The sequence below is a fragment of the Bombus fervidus genome, chromosome 2 (assembly GCF_041682495.2).
Source record: "Bombus fervidus isolate BK054 chromosome 2, iyBomFerv1, whole genome shotgun sequence".
NCBI lineage: Eukaryota > Metazoa > Arthropoda > Insecta > Hymenoptera > Apidae > Bombus > Bombus fervidus.
This window is the reverse complement of record NC_091518.1, coordinates 20,369,304-20,383,996: the sequence shown is the minus strand read 5'-3', so window position 1 is coordinate 20,383,996 and position 14,693 is coordinate 20,369,304. Positions and strand designations below refer to the sequence as shown.

Sequence of the window (14,693 nt, the reverse complement as noted above, 5' to 3'; positions counted from 1 at the left end):
AATGTTCTTATATCTTCAAAAGCCATCAAACGTATTTCATTATATTCCAAATACCAACAAAATAAAGAATTAAAATTCCAAAAGAAATAATATATTTTTCAAAGGACTATTTTTAAAAGTTACATATATAAAATGATTTCTTACACAGCTTACGCCGCGTGACAAGGGAAAGAAGCCATCGTTCTGCACAAGATTGACGAATAGAACCGTAGGAGTTGGTATGAGAACGAGATTAACCTGCACCGTACTTGGACACCCAGAACCAAGAGTTTACTGGACAAAAGATGGCGAGAAGCTTGACATAACTGCGAACAAATATAAAACTCGATTCGATAATGGTATGGCTTATTTTGAATTGCACGAAGCACTCCCTGAAGATTCCGGATTGTATACCTGTGTTGCCGAAAATATTCACGGAATCGCGACCACCGAATCCACATTAAAAGTTTATCCCGATTTCCAACCAGCATTGTCACCCCCCACTTTTACAAGATCCATCAAAGGTATGTATCTAAAAGTATTCTAACTACTAAATATTTGTGAAATAAACGAAAAATAAAGAAACGAGAAGATGAAGCATAGTGTTGGACAAAACTATCGTGTTCTCTAATGTTGCAACGTTATACGTTGTGTATAACACGATTAAAAATAATCGAATTACCCTTGTGTTAAAAAGAATTGCATGAATTTTTGGAATTTTGAAACGCTAAATGTTGGAAATCCTAATTTTCTATGATACTTGTAGAATCTTTACGCTTGAAACCGCAAACTTTTTATTTTTAGTTGATTTGATTTTGGGTCGTAAAAGCCCGAAAAGGTTTGGAAATTTTAATGGTATTAAAATATTATATCGATATTCTTGTATTTAAAGATATACATCTATTTTTAAACATATCTATTAATCTCTCTTAAGATTTTAAACCTTCACGATGATCGGATAACATAATTGTGGTTTTTCGAGTTTCGATCGTGTTTTATTAGTATGACGGAACAAAGTACAACGCACTAATATGTAAAAACACGATAGAAACCCAAACTACCACAAATATATAATAATATTTAATTTTCTAACATATTATTGATATTGCAATAAAATTATCATGACACAGACACTTATCGACCATCTGACAATGAGTTGATCCTGGAATGTCGAGTTCGTGGCCATCCGATACCGATCATCTCCTGGTTGAAAGACGGTTGCATTCTTCAAGGCGATCGATTCAGACAATGTTACTTAGACGACGGTATCTACCGGTTGGAAATTGCTGCACCCAATTCGACGGACAGCGGTCGATATACCTGCAGAGCGATGAACGATCTACGAACCGAAGAGATATCGCATGTCGTTCAATTCAACGGTAATCTTTGTAATTTTAGTTAACAAAATATCTCGTCCAAATATCACATTCGGATTAATTTGTATATTTTGAAGAACGGGAACGACGAATCGTGGGCAAACACGAGAAATCGTTCGACGACTACTTCAACATCGAAACTTACAAGAGACCGCGATTTTCTAGCTATTTGAGCGATTACAGCGTTCCCAAAGGCGGTACTATTGCTTTGCAAGTCGAAGTCAAAGGTATTAAACATTTAATTAATGAATATTTACGTTATGACATGTACATAGCTGTTCGCTGCAGAATTCAATTTCATCTCACTCGAACAATTCCATCCTTTGTAAATTTCTAATTTCATTAGAATAAATTCCCAGACGTGTTAATTTTCGATTTTCAAGAAACAAATGACCTAATTCCATGAGTTTATTTACAGCAAGAAGATAGCATAAATAATGAAAAATACTAAGCATTAATAAATTACTTGGAAAAATAGTAGTAAACTTAAGGAAAATAGTACTTGTAACATTATTGCTTTTCTTTATTTCCTACAGATTCGAAGATCGGTTCGTAGATTTAATCAATGTGATTCCTAAACGGTTGACATATACTAGGAACGTAAAAGATGCTACAAGTTCGAAATTAAAAAATTCTTTCTTCCCTTAAAACTGACACATGTCAAAAATAATTAGAGAAACGAATTGAACGAATAAATCTTAATATATTTGTTTATTTAATATAAAATTGAATAATTTCTAACAAAATGCCTATGATTAACGATAAATACAGGTGTTCCGGCACCGGAGGTAAGATGGTTCCGAGGCGAAAGGCGAGAGCCGGTCTCGATCCCGAAAGCGAAGACGTTCATAGAATCTGGTGTTCACACGTTGGTTTTACCGGAAGTCACTGAATCAGAAAGGGGCACGTACATTTGTAGAGCTATTAACGCTTATGGCCACGTAGACAGTATCGCTACTGTAGATGTAATATCACCTAGCGCCATGGATGGTGAAAAGCCAGCCATGTTCGTTTCCAGACCCTCGGAAAAATCGATTACAGTAACTGCTGGAGAGGACGTCAGTGTTTCCTTTAGGTTCTGTGGAGTACCTAAACCTCGTGGTAAGATTCGTTATTTAACACTAAAAATACCACAACAGTCAAAATGATTGGTTCTACAATTTTATAAATGTGTCAACCCTCGCTTAGGGATCATGGTCCCAGGTGGATTAATGTAGTATCGGGAATAATACTAATAATTAATAATGGTTTATTTACGAATATATGAATTGATACAGATGTTGATTAGACAGGAAACGATGGTTGTTTAACGTGAACTATAATCACAATAACGTACTATACTTTAGACAACTCAATAATTAATTTGCAACTCTCGTCACAACGGATCCAACGCTCTCTCTCTCTCTCTCTCTCTCTCTCTCTCTCTCTCTCTCTCTCTCTCTTTCTCTCTCACGCGGACCATACTCTCTCGACAACGCTAGTGTCGCGTAAATTTTAGTGATGACGATTTGACTGAGTTCAGTAGATGACTACTCTAATGGTAAGACCGTTAAGTTGACTACTCGAAGATTAGATGAACAGTAGTAGACCCGTCTCGTACTATTAAGGAGGAAAACTCGATGTGGGTGCGCCTTTTTGAACTAAGAACGCGGATTCGTCGTTCACTCTTTTCGGTAGAAAAGTGAGGGTAACGATCCGCGATGCTCATTGGTTAATAAATAAAATTATGAGGAGTTCATGGGAAAAGCCCGCTATTTCGCTAGCAAGCACCAGCTTTCTCCGTAATTGGCAAGAGCGTGTAATAAACATAAGGAATGTTTTAAGGACCATCCGTAAACCGAAAATACTTATATGAATAGAGATGAAGCTAAAAAGATTCGGTTTAGGGTTTTTTCTTAGGTTTATCGCGGGTCAGTGTAACAATGTGTAGGTCTTGGCGGCCAGACCGTGAGGGATCTCGCACGGACCATTTCACGCGACGTAACACATGATAATTAGAATTTGATCCGTGACACTAGCAACACTATCTCGACAACGCTAACAACACTATCTCGACAAGGCAACTCGTACTCTCTAACTTCTCGATTCACACCCTCTGACTTCTCCACTGACTGTGAATTTGTCTCTCTGCCTTAGCATCCCTTCTGTCCCTTTGTCTTAGTCTGACCACGCACGTGTTACGCAACCGCTCGTGGCCAAAGCCACGTAAGTCTTTTTCTACGAAACTCTTCAACCGAAGGACCGACGACACGGTTTATGGTTTACCCGATATTTTTAGGCCTTTTTGTCCACGATACTACATTAATGATACCAAAAATGTGCTACATAATATGGAATTGCTTCTGTAAGAAAGTAATAACTCAATAAATATAAAAATGTTCTATTATTAGGTATTTTTTAAAGACCAGTCATTTTCACTGGTTTTGGTAGAAATAGCTTCGTGTTAACTATACTTCGGTAGTTCTAGTGTTAAATGAACAGTTCCTGTATAATAATAGCAGTTAGGTATAATTTAATTATACTTTATTTTTTTAGTAAAATTATAAGAATTAAAATATTATCATCTTTATTCATTCGCTATTTCATAGTTACGTGGATGAAGGGATTAAAAGACATCACGGACGGTCCTCGATCTTACAAAGAAACTATCGACGATTACGTGAGACTAACACTGAAGAGAGTGGTACCTTCGGACGAAGGCACGTACTGCATTTTGCTTAAGAACAGATACGGTTGTGACAGAAGTTTCTTTTCGATCAAGGTAAATTTTCATACATATATGTAAGATTGTAAATCTCGGGATAATTCAGGGGATCGATTCTAAAGTCTAAAAATCGAGATTTATTGTGAAAGTATTTAAATAAAATTCAGAAGTAAACAACAATTGATATCAATCTGTAACAATAAATAACAATAAATTACATAAAGGATAAATAACAAGTTCTGTGCAATGTTTACCTGAAAATCGAGAATCGATTTTCAACGTCCTGAACTACCGATCTTTCTCCGTCGATCTTCGATATTTTAAATAATTATTCTGTGATCTTGTCTATCTCTGATGTTGCTCTCTGCCCGTCCGTTTGGCAAATGAGTGTCTCTCAAAATGGTTGTCCGTAAAACAAAAGGGGGTCGCTCTGTCCGTGAAACAAAGAAAGTCGTGCAATCCGTAAAACAAAAGGAGTCCCTATCCCACGTGAACTCTAGGGAGTTTACATATATATCCGACATATATACGATTAAAGTGTACTTTTATTAATCACTTTATTAATTGTATTAATATTATTGTATTAATATTAGTATTAATATTTATTAATTTAGGTAAAACAACGGGCAAGATCTCTGACACCTGACTGGAGCACTTTGAGCAGTCGTACCGAGACCGGAAGTTGCATTGGTCTGTCCAGCGAGAGTCGCGACGAAGATCTGCCCTACGTGAAAAGTAAGAGTATATATTTCGATTTAAAGATAAGGAAAGAGAAGGGAAATTGTATTTTAACAAATAATCTACTATCAATTGGCTACTTAATTTAATTCGACCGAGAAATTGTTATTAATTGTGGCTTCCGAATATTTTGGAAAGATATATTCAAACATTTTGCCAGCAACTGCAACTAGTCTCGTGAAAGGTTGACTAATGTTAACAATGACTAATACTAAAACTACCGATTAGAAAAAAGCATAAAACTTGTAGCAAAGAAGTCAAGATGAAAGATACATAAAAAAAAAATAAGCTTTTATTTATAAACGTATACACTATATTAAAAATCATATGAATATTTAAAGATGCATTGTTTTCAAATGAATAAAATTTCGATGGAAAACTACGTTATATATTTACAATTTTGACTGTGTTTAAGTAATAATAATGATTATAAGGATTATCAGTGTGTCATTCGGTTGCTGATGATGTATTCTTCCAGAAGAATATGGATTGTATCCAAAAGTTTCAATGTTATTGCTGATTGCGCGATTTTATATCAAATCATGACCGCCTTGAATTTCAATAGATTTTCACAAGCTTCTCCTTTTTGGAATCATAAATGGAAGGCATGCGTTTCATCCGGGATGTATCGAAAATGTCATGCATTACTAATTACGTTCTAACACGTATAATCAAGTGATTATAATTAGAAGTTCAGCGACAGTGACTGTAACTTCACTCGTACACTTGGCCCAGGTTTTAATGGACATAGTCCAAATGAACTAGAGTCGGACTATAGTTTCCCTTGAAATTACGTCAATATTTAGGATGATCATTCGTCGAGCATCCACAAACAAAAGGTAGAAAATCTGTTGATCCTATTTTCGCAGATCTTTTAACGAGATACCGAATTCTATTTTGGTTTTGAATAATTTGGCGCGTTTTTCTGAAGTAGCGGAAAATAAGTTACAATTTATCGTATTTTTAATTCGCTGAAAGATTTTTAACCCAAAATTCATATTGAGAATTAATGTAATATTAATACGAAATATGATTTATAATAATCGCTTTGTAATCTATACGCATCAATTAAGCATTGGAATTAGTTGTTTAATCGACAAAGTAACAATATCGGAAGCGCAAAATAAAAATTTGCGAAATGAGAAAGTATTTTTTATCCTAATAGCGAAAATCTCTTGGAATACGAATAAATCGCGTAAATAGCTGTCATTAAGCTTTTCAACGTCAGATACCAAAAATGCAGGTTAAAAAACAGACGATGAAACAAATTTCAATCAGATCGTCGTAAACCTTCGAATAAAATTATAAACATTTCCGATTCACGAATGGTTGATCTCGATGTTGGAACAGGGCCAAGTGTGACAGTTCCTTGACCAAACCTTTAAAATATAATAGCGCGCTATACTATATATAAACGAAACAAATGTAATATATCACATGCACAATTAAACGAAAAGAAACTCGGATGGCATGATTAAATGCGTACACTGAGCACAGAGAAGAAAACTACCGCGGCGACACGTTGGAAGGGAATCATGATTCTCAAATTAGAATCAAAGGTCCCGACGTTTATCGCAAATTAATTTCAAATATCTCGATGGTCTAAAATTGCATAATAAACATACTATATCATCTAAATATTTGTAACATTACTTAAATATTTTATATAAAATGTGATGGTTAAACTGTTCGATCAACTGATTGAATTTTTTAATCATAATGTACAACGTACTTCCTCCAAACGCCAGAAAACGTGCAAAAATAAACATAGCAAATTGTGGGAACAGCTGATTCCTACAAAGTAGGCCGTTCAATAAATAAACATCCTAGATCGTATTACGGAATTTGTAATATTAGATACAACGCTTTCAAAAATCTCTTTCCTAAAGATCGAAGCGCTTAACAACGTTGGAAAAATTGTAAAAGTTCATCGACAGAATGAAAAGAGGAAATGAACAGTTGCAAACGTTCGTTACTCTATTCTAACAATCGCATGAAAATTATATTGCACGTAGTAAATTTACCAACAACGAGTAAATGTCAATTGCACTTTTCTTCAAAAAAAAAAGGAAGAAAAAAATGAAGAAAGGGGGAAAAAACATTACGAACTTGTTTCTCGTCTGATAAGACGATACATACAAATTATTTAGAACTTTAAACATTTAACCATTGCAAAAAACTAATCGTAAAATTACAAAGAAAAGTATTACAAATAAAAATTAGAAATAAATACAAGTGTAACGGTTACTTAAGGATCGTTTCACAATTATTGGCATTATGATAATACACGCAAAACGCAGTTAACTATAATACAGGATAATATAATATAATAAAATTGACAAGTTGCTAACTTGAAACTGTTATCCAATATGGTAGAAGACAAACAGCTGTTGATCTAAATCATCGTCAATGTCATCTCCTAGCTGACTATACAATTGCCAACAAATCAATGTAACAGCAAAACATCAACGATATTATCGTCAGGACGTAACAAAACGAAACGAATTAACGAGAAATTACGAAAGAAAGGGGATGCTGTTACGATTTATGAACGATCGGCTGAAATAAGTGACACAATTCCAACGAAATATATAACGATCGTGTAACGACAAGCAAACGTGTGACATCACCTACAACACCTACAACACCTACGACACCTGTACTTACCTAAGCTCTGGTGGAAACACCTCTCTCGTGTTGAGTTATTTTCGTTTGCCTTGCTTATTCGACTCCCTCCAACATCCTCGTATATCCACAAATTCAAAATTCAGTCGGCGTCGGGACGCGAGTCATCTCGTATGCCCTACTTTTTTTACGAGCCTTGGAGTCACCAGAAAAAAAATAAAAACCTTGACATTTTTTAAATTTCTTCCTTGAAACGCTACTCGCCAAAGTAACAATTTCGCGAACGTTCGTATAAGAAATAATTTTATCGAATCATAGCTTTCGTATTTCTCGATGATGATTCAAGATCGATTCGTGAGTAATATCATTAATCGAGAGAAGGAGAATGTGATTTTTATCGCTGAAAAGCTGTAATGAAACGTGAGGTGAAATTAGAACGAGGATGAAGCCTCACGATCATGGAATCGTCGTGAACGACGATGAAGACACGACGATTTCTCGTCTGAGACGATCGTGGTCTGATAAGGATTGCTTGATCATCGATTTTTTGGAATATTTGTATGGACATAGAGGTCAGCTGGATTTGTGTAAAATTACCTGAAACCTGTAACTGTGAAAAGTGTGCTGCAGAATAATTTAATGTTGCTGACGCTCAAAAGCTTAGAGCATGTCATAGATTCAAAAGAAATAATAACTTTCTCGAGTAAAAATGAATATTTCATTTATAATAATACCATTGTATATTATTGAAACTGTAACACATAATTAATTATATTAGAAATGATATTTATCATTATAATATTTTTATTTGTCAGAAAAATGTACGAAAAAATGTATTTCGTTTAGAAAGCGAGGAGTGCTCCAAACTTGTTATATTTGTATGAAAATTTTATGAAAATTGATAGTAAAATGGAGCAAAGAGTGAGAGTAAATTGTTTCCTTTAGATGTTCCAGGACCAATTACGAGCGAACCGGTGGTGGTTGACGGAGGAAAGAACTGGTTGTCTTTGAGTTGGGGAAAAGCAGAAAGGAGAGGACCAGCGCCTGTCATCGCATACAAAGTCGACGCTTGGTTGCTGGGCAGTGACGGTGGTGCACGATGGGTCGAGGTATCGTCCATATTATTTATCGTTCTTTTAATATCAGATCTTGAGAAGTCAAGCAGTAAATGCTAAAAAAAAAAGGATTGAATTACAATGTTAAAAACTAAAATTTAAGAAACCGTTAACTCTATTTAAAGATCAGCTGATGGAATCTATACGAAGTTTAGGATTCGTTTTCGAAAATTGTGCAACTTTGAACACGATGAACTTCTTGACAGTTCGAGGTCTGGTACTGTAAAACTACGATGAATGTTTGAGTAGTAACATAAATCTTTTCTCTGTTACAATCTGCCACTTTTTAAGGAATCTATATAGTAAGAAATATCTCTGTTACTTTAACTTGTAGCCAAGCCATACTAACAAATCTTGATCGTAAGTTTCTTTTATTCCTGCAGTCTCGTATGTCCCTGGTCTCAATTTGACACATTGTGATACATGTAAAAACACGGTATTTCGTACAAATTTCCTTTGCAATTAATGAAAAAGTGGAATAAATGTATTTTTCTTTTACATGGAAAATTTTATCATAGATTTCCAAAGTTTTATAGCTACTTTTAATAAAAATGTGTATCTTGTTGCTTGAAAGCACACGGTTTGCTATATAAGGCGTTAACTTTGTCCATAATTTCCTCAAATTGAAGATTTCGTCTGCATGAACAATTTTACATCAGAATGAATTGAAATTTCATTTCTTTATCTTCAATTCTGTTTCGTGGCCAATTTTCTTATTTCATTAAATCAAATTGAGAAACGAGATTAAATTGATTTCACTATCAGCTGGGTATGACACCAATCAACGCGTTCGACGCGTTCAATCTGAAACCCGGTGGCGAGTACAAGTTCCAAGTAACGCCAAGGAACCGTTATGGATGGGGCGAGTCCGTCACTATGACGAATTCCGTCAAGGTCAGCGAAATCGTCGATCTTCCGGAGTTCACAAAGATTTTGCCAGGTCAGCTCAAAGTGCTCGAGGGGGCCACAGTCAAATTGGAATGCGAGGCAAGTGTGCTATTATTAGTCAATCGTTCGTTTCCTGCTTTTATTCCGGCCTATTTACTATTAAATTCAATACACGTACTCGATGCATGTTTACGATCAAATAGAAACCTCGAAAAAGGATGTAGAGCACATTCGAGTATCTTAGAGGCTAAATTGATCGACTCCGTTTTTATTAATTTTCAATTTCATTGCATAAGTACGTTATTAATGACTTTATTTATTATGTCAATGAGTTCATTTACTACCTGAAGATCACATCCAAAAATTAATTTAAAAGAAATAGCATTTATTTGCAACATCATTTTTCCTTCTTTCTAATCGTCGATTCAACTTTGATCAAAATTTGCTACAGATCCTCATTCGAGGTTTCCACGCTATTGGTCAGAATCTTGCGAGAGATTTATGAATCTGTGTAAAATTTTGTAGATACGGGCTGATTCGAAGGTAGACATAAAATGGTACCACGAATCGATGGAAATTGATCCCAACGGTGACTCTAGGTTGTCGATTTATCACAGTGCAACCAGGTGTTGTTTGACGATTGAAAACGTTCAGGAAATCGACAGTGGCAGATACGTTTGCGAGGCGGGTAATTCGATTGGAAAGGTTTCATCGTTTGCCAGAGTACTCGTTGTTAATGATCCGAAGATCATTGAAGCTGATGAGAAACTTAGATCGAGGTATGAGTAATCGATATGAAATCAGTGTCTAAATTAATAGGAAATTTACGTAACAGTTAATTGTAAATATTATAATAATACTATGGATTCTTGTTTATTCATTTATGAGGAATTTCAAGCATTATACAAATATGTAGAAAATACACGTATCCATAGCAAAATATTTGTCGAAGTATTTATTGAGACAGTTTCTATTTACAAAGTGAAACCTATTTAAGTTCCATATTCTATTGGATTCTCTATATTTCTATAATTTTCTATCTATTTCTATCGTGAGTGTTGATGAAACTATAAATTTGCATAAACCTTAGCGGTCTATCTATCACTCTTTCGCAATATTATAATTAAATTTTCTATTCTCAACGAGCGAAGATGGGAAATAGGAAATGAGGATGTGTTATTCGGTGAAATTTCATTTAGAATCAGCGAATGATAACCGATTATCGATTTTCATCTAATATTACGTAACACTGTGCGCATATGTAAATTTTCGATCATGTTTTTTTTTATCTTTCTCTAATCTCTGTTGAAATAATTTAAAATAATTTTAATAATTTTAATTATTAAAATGAAACTTTCGCGTTGATACGCAGAGGCTTGGGAGACGAAACGGAAGATAGACCACCGCAATTCACAATGAGAGTTCGAGATAGAAGAGTTCAAGCATCCTTTCCAGTTAGACTCACGTGTCAAGTGACAGGATATCCGGCTCCAGAAGTCACATGGTATAAGGATGCCGAAGAGATTCGACAAGATGGTAAATATGCTTTGTCAATATCTGCCTACTTCGTAATATTTTCAACAGATTAAAAGCATTCCTATTTTCTCGAAGAACGTCACGTATTCTGGAACAATGATTCGAACTTCCACACCCTGGAGATTATTCACTCCATGCTGGAAGATTCCGGCTGTTACATGGTTATGGCGAAGAACGCGAGTGGTTCGGTGTCCTGCCGATGTATCCTGGTAGTAGACAAAGGAATTCGCGCTTACATTGCTCCAGAATTCCTGTGTGGCCTTGACGCTGTTTATACCGTGAAACTAGGCGAAGATCTGCGAATGACAGCTCAAATAGAAGCTTATCCCAGTGTTGGAATCGTATGGTAGGTATCCACTTAGCAACCACGATATCTACAAAATATTCACGATTTAATAATACTATAAAAGTTATAAAAGAGTAATTTCTATAATAATAGTAAAATAATAAGCTTGAGAAGCAGTTGATCAAGGACGAGATATCTGGCGACGTAATTTGATTTATGTAACTCTAGATAAAAGAGATACTCGCCTGTTTCTTTACTTTTTTTCTCTCTAATTTTAATGCTGCTTCAACATCGAGGATCATTGGCAACATCGTCTAAAATTATAATCGTTTCACAATATCTAAGATTCAATATCGTTTTGTACAAAAGAGAAATAAAACACAGTTATTTTAACCCTTGTACATTCGAGACGACGATAGATCCCAATTCGAATACCTTTTTATCTGAATCTGTGGACAAGATATCTTGTTAGGTTAATGAAAGAGCGCGGGAAATACTTCGTCTGAAGCGTAAATGATATTCTCGGAAATGGACGAGACTTTAAATAAATAAAATAATTGATCGAAATATCGAAATATGAAATATGTCATCGACACGTATCGATGCCGAAGAGTGAATCTTAAAACTGAATCATCTGTTTAGGCATCGCGACGGAATTCGTTTACGTCCAAGCAGAAGAGCAGTAATGACCTTGAACCACGATGGTACCATCGAGCTGTGCTTGGCCAAGGTCACTCAAAGGGATGCTGGCGTTTATTGTTGTACAGCTACAAACGAGGTTGGCTTCGCCGAGACTTCAACAAGGGTATCCATTATTGGCACTGAAACGCAGGATGACGAGGTGTCCGTTGAAGGAGTGCCAACTGTAACGATCGTGTCCACGCCAGACATACCGTAAGTTTTGTATAACAATCAGTCGTATGAAGATCATTTTACATTTACATAACTGAATTAATTGTATTTGCTCTTGATAAAAATTTGTAGATACTCGAAGGAACCTCTTTTCGTCACAAAACCGCTGTCTACCGAGGCGATTGAAGGCGACAATGTTATTATATCCTGTGAGGTGGTGGGTGATCCAAAACCGGAAGTGATGTGGCTGCGCGATTTTCTCAGGGTAAGATTTTTTATTCATTTCTTTTAATCTTACATAATTTTTATGTTTAAAATAAATAATTTTGTTCAAACAATCTGAATACTGTTCGTATGCTTATCTTTGCGTTTAAGATCACAGTAAACAATTATTATTAGATTGCGGATGTTTATGATTTTAAAGATGCAGAAATATATAAGACGCATATGAGAGACATTTAATTTGAAAATGTAAATAATCCACACGAAGGAAATTCAACGATGTAAGGAATTTGCGTTTCTTAAATGAAACTTTATATCAAACAATTGGATGAAACTTAATTTAAAAGATGAAACGAAAAAGTAAGCTTACTTACTTTAATAGACGAAATATGTACTTTAATAGATGAAACAAATCTTTGTTTAGATTACCAGTGCTTTAATATATTTTATAATATGATACATTTGTGTAAACATCCGTACTCTAATAGTTATAGCTTCAACCCCATATTTGGAAGCTCTTCTCACCCCTGGTTGGCACGTACAATCATCGGTAGAAATGAAATGCGTATCAAATAGTACTTCTTCTCCCATATAAATTTCATTCAAACTTACATATCGAGTATATACCGGTTCTATAACGATCAAGAAAAGTCATAAATGACAAGCAGCGATAAAAATGTGGAAAAAAGTTTTACGAAGCACGTTCGCCACGTGACCAGCATGAAACTTAACTCTTCACTTTCGAACAAATCAATGACTCAACTTTCCTTCGGTCTTTACCATTTATCATCCTTCGTCACCAGTAGCCCTCAATCTTCTTAAACAATGTCGATCAAAAATTGAAAGAAAAATCGTATAAAATCCAGACTCGAGTCGATCTTTCGTACAAATCGATTCGTATCAGATAGACATCTGCGGATCGGCGGGTGGTTGATCGAACGGACAGGGAACGATGGAGAAAAAGAAAGAGAGAAACGTTGTGCAATTGGTGAAATGACGTGTCCCTAATGCCGAGTTGATCCATGATGTGGGTCAAGGTGATTGCGAAAAAGAAATGACAACGTAACATACCGCATTATGCCCATAAATGGGCCAAGCATTATATGCGTCGGGGAAACGGCATTGATATCAGACGGCTCTTTAAAAGGTAATAGTAAGTTACGTGAGGTTAGACACCCGGCTTCGGGAGAAAGAGAGAAATTTATTGCTCAATCGCGTGGAAGGTCCCAATAACAATGGGAATCGTCCAGGGCCCAGGAAATCTTGTCACTGCGGTCAATGCAGTCTGATCACTGAACGGATGAAACTACTTCGAACTACACTTCTGGCGTTCACGAGTGCTGAGACACCTGTTACACAGCGCAGTGGAAAACATTAGTCAAGATTTTGAGTTCAGAATTTGAATTTGACGCATATTTCAATTTTCGAACGTATCATGCATTTAGTTTCGTAGTTGATCGAAGTTTAGTTTCATAATTAAGTGAAAATTTCGATACGTTCTCATGACTTGGAGAAAGATAATGAATTGTTTGCAACGATAAACGCAAAACATTGTTTTAGGGAAAATAACAGTAGATTTACTTAGGTTACTATGATTCTCAATATAGTTTTATGCAAAATGTGATTAATTGGGATTTTCAAGAAAACGATTAATTGATCGAAATTTGGTTTTCGCATAAAATTAAGTTTGAGATACGCACAGAAATAATTTGATGGAACTATTTATTGCAATCGTTATAATAAATTAATAATATTATGTTACTCGTCCCCTCGCCTATCGTAGTTCGCTCACTAATTTTCTTTTTTTTTTTTTATATTTATTTATTTGAATTTTTACAATTTGTCCAGAAGGACATTTGGTAAAATATTATATGTTAGTGAATAAAAAAAATAAAAATGTAGCATGTGGGTGGCTACCCCCAGCGGGGTACCATCATCGTGTTTGCTAGGTTATATCCTTTGTGATCGCTCACTAATGGCTCAAAATTCCATTGAAAAGTTTAAGATGAATTAAATGGGAAATTTCAAGAATTTAAATTATGAAGTCATTCACACAGCAATCGTATGAATATCAAAACAATGATCGAAAAAATGCAACAGATATAGACGCGGAAGAAAATTAATTTTATTGCATCAAGTCGATAAAACTCGTATGAATTAAAATAAAGGTTTTAATAATTTCCTAATGTCTTTTTTTTCTTCTTTAACTTTAAGTTATGCAAGTGTCCTGATACTTATGAACGGTGTTGTACTTTGTATAGTCGTCTACTTCATATTGATAATGCTATCCGAAAAGCTAGATCGAATTTTATTGTACTACTAGCGACAAAGGAAAAAAATAGCCCAATTCGATGTAATAAACGTTTACCGGA

General features: G+C 35.1%; 1 protein-coding gene across 6 annotated transcripts in view; it reads left to right on the top strand.

The window, feature by feature from the left end:
• LOC139996218 (uncharacterized) overlaps positions 1–14,693 on the top strand; it is a 79,530-nt gene that overhangs the window by 43,531 nt on the left and 21,306 nt on the right. For all 6 annotated transcript variants that reach the window (XR_011802171.1, XM_072020474.1, XM_072020460.1 and 3 more), the window contains 13 exons: positions 149–503; positions 1,110–1,358; positions 1,433–1,582; positions 2,127–2,456; positions 3,944–4,116; positions 4,674–4,794; positions 8,368–8,531; positions 9,303–9,524; positions 9,951–10,204; positions 10,798–10,961; positions 11,037–11,307; positions 11,890–12,141; positions 12,232–12,364. Coding sequence is in view for 5 of the 6 variants with exons in the window: in XM_072020474.1 (XP_071876575.1) it covers positions 149–503; positions 1,110–1,358; positions 1,433–1,582; positions 2,127–2,456; positions 3,944–4,116; positions 4,674–4,794; positions 8,368–8,531; positions 9,303–9,524; positions 9,951–10,204; positions 10,798–10,961; positions 11,037–11,307; positions 11,890–12,141; positions 12,232–12,364 (2,838 nt within the window). In the remaining variant the exon portion in view is untranslated. The remainder of the gene's footprint in view (positions 1–148; positions 504–1,109; positions 1,359–1,432; positions 1,583–2,126; positions 2,457–3,943; positions 4,117–4,673; positions 4,795–8,367; positions 8,532–9,302; positions 9,525–9,950; positions 10,205–10,797; positions 10,962–11,036; positions 11,308–11,889; positions 12,142–12,231; positions 12,365–14,693) is intronic.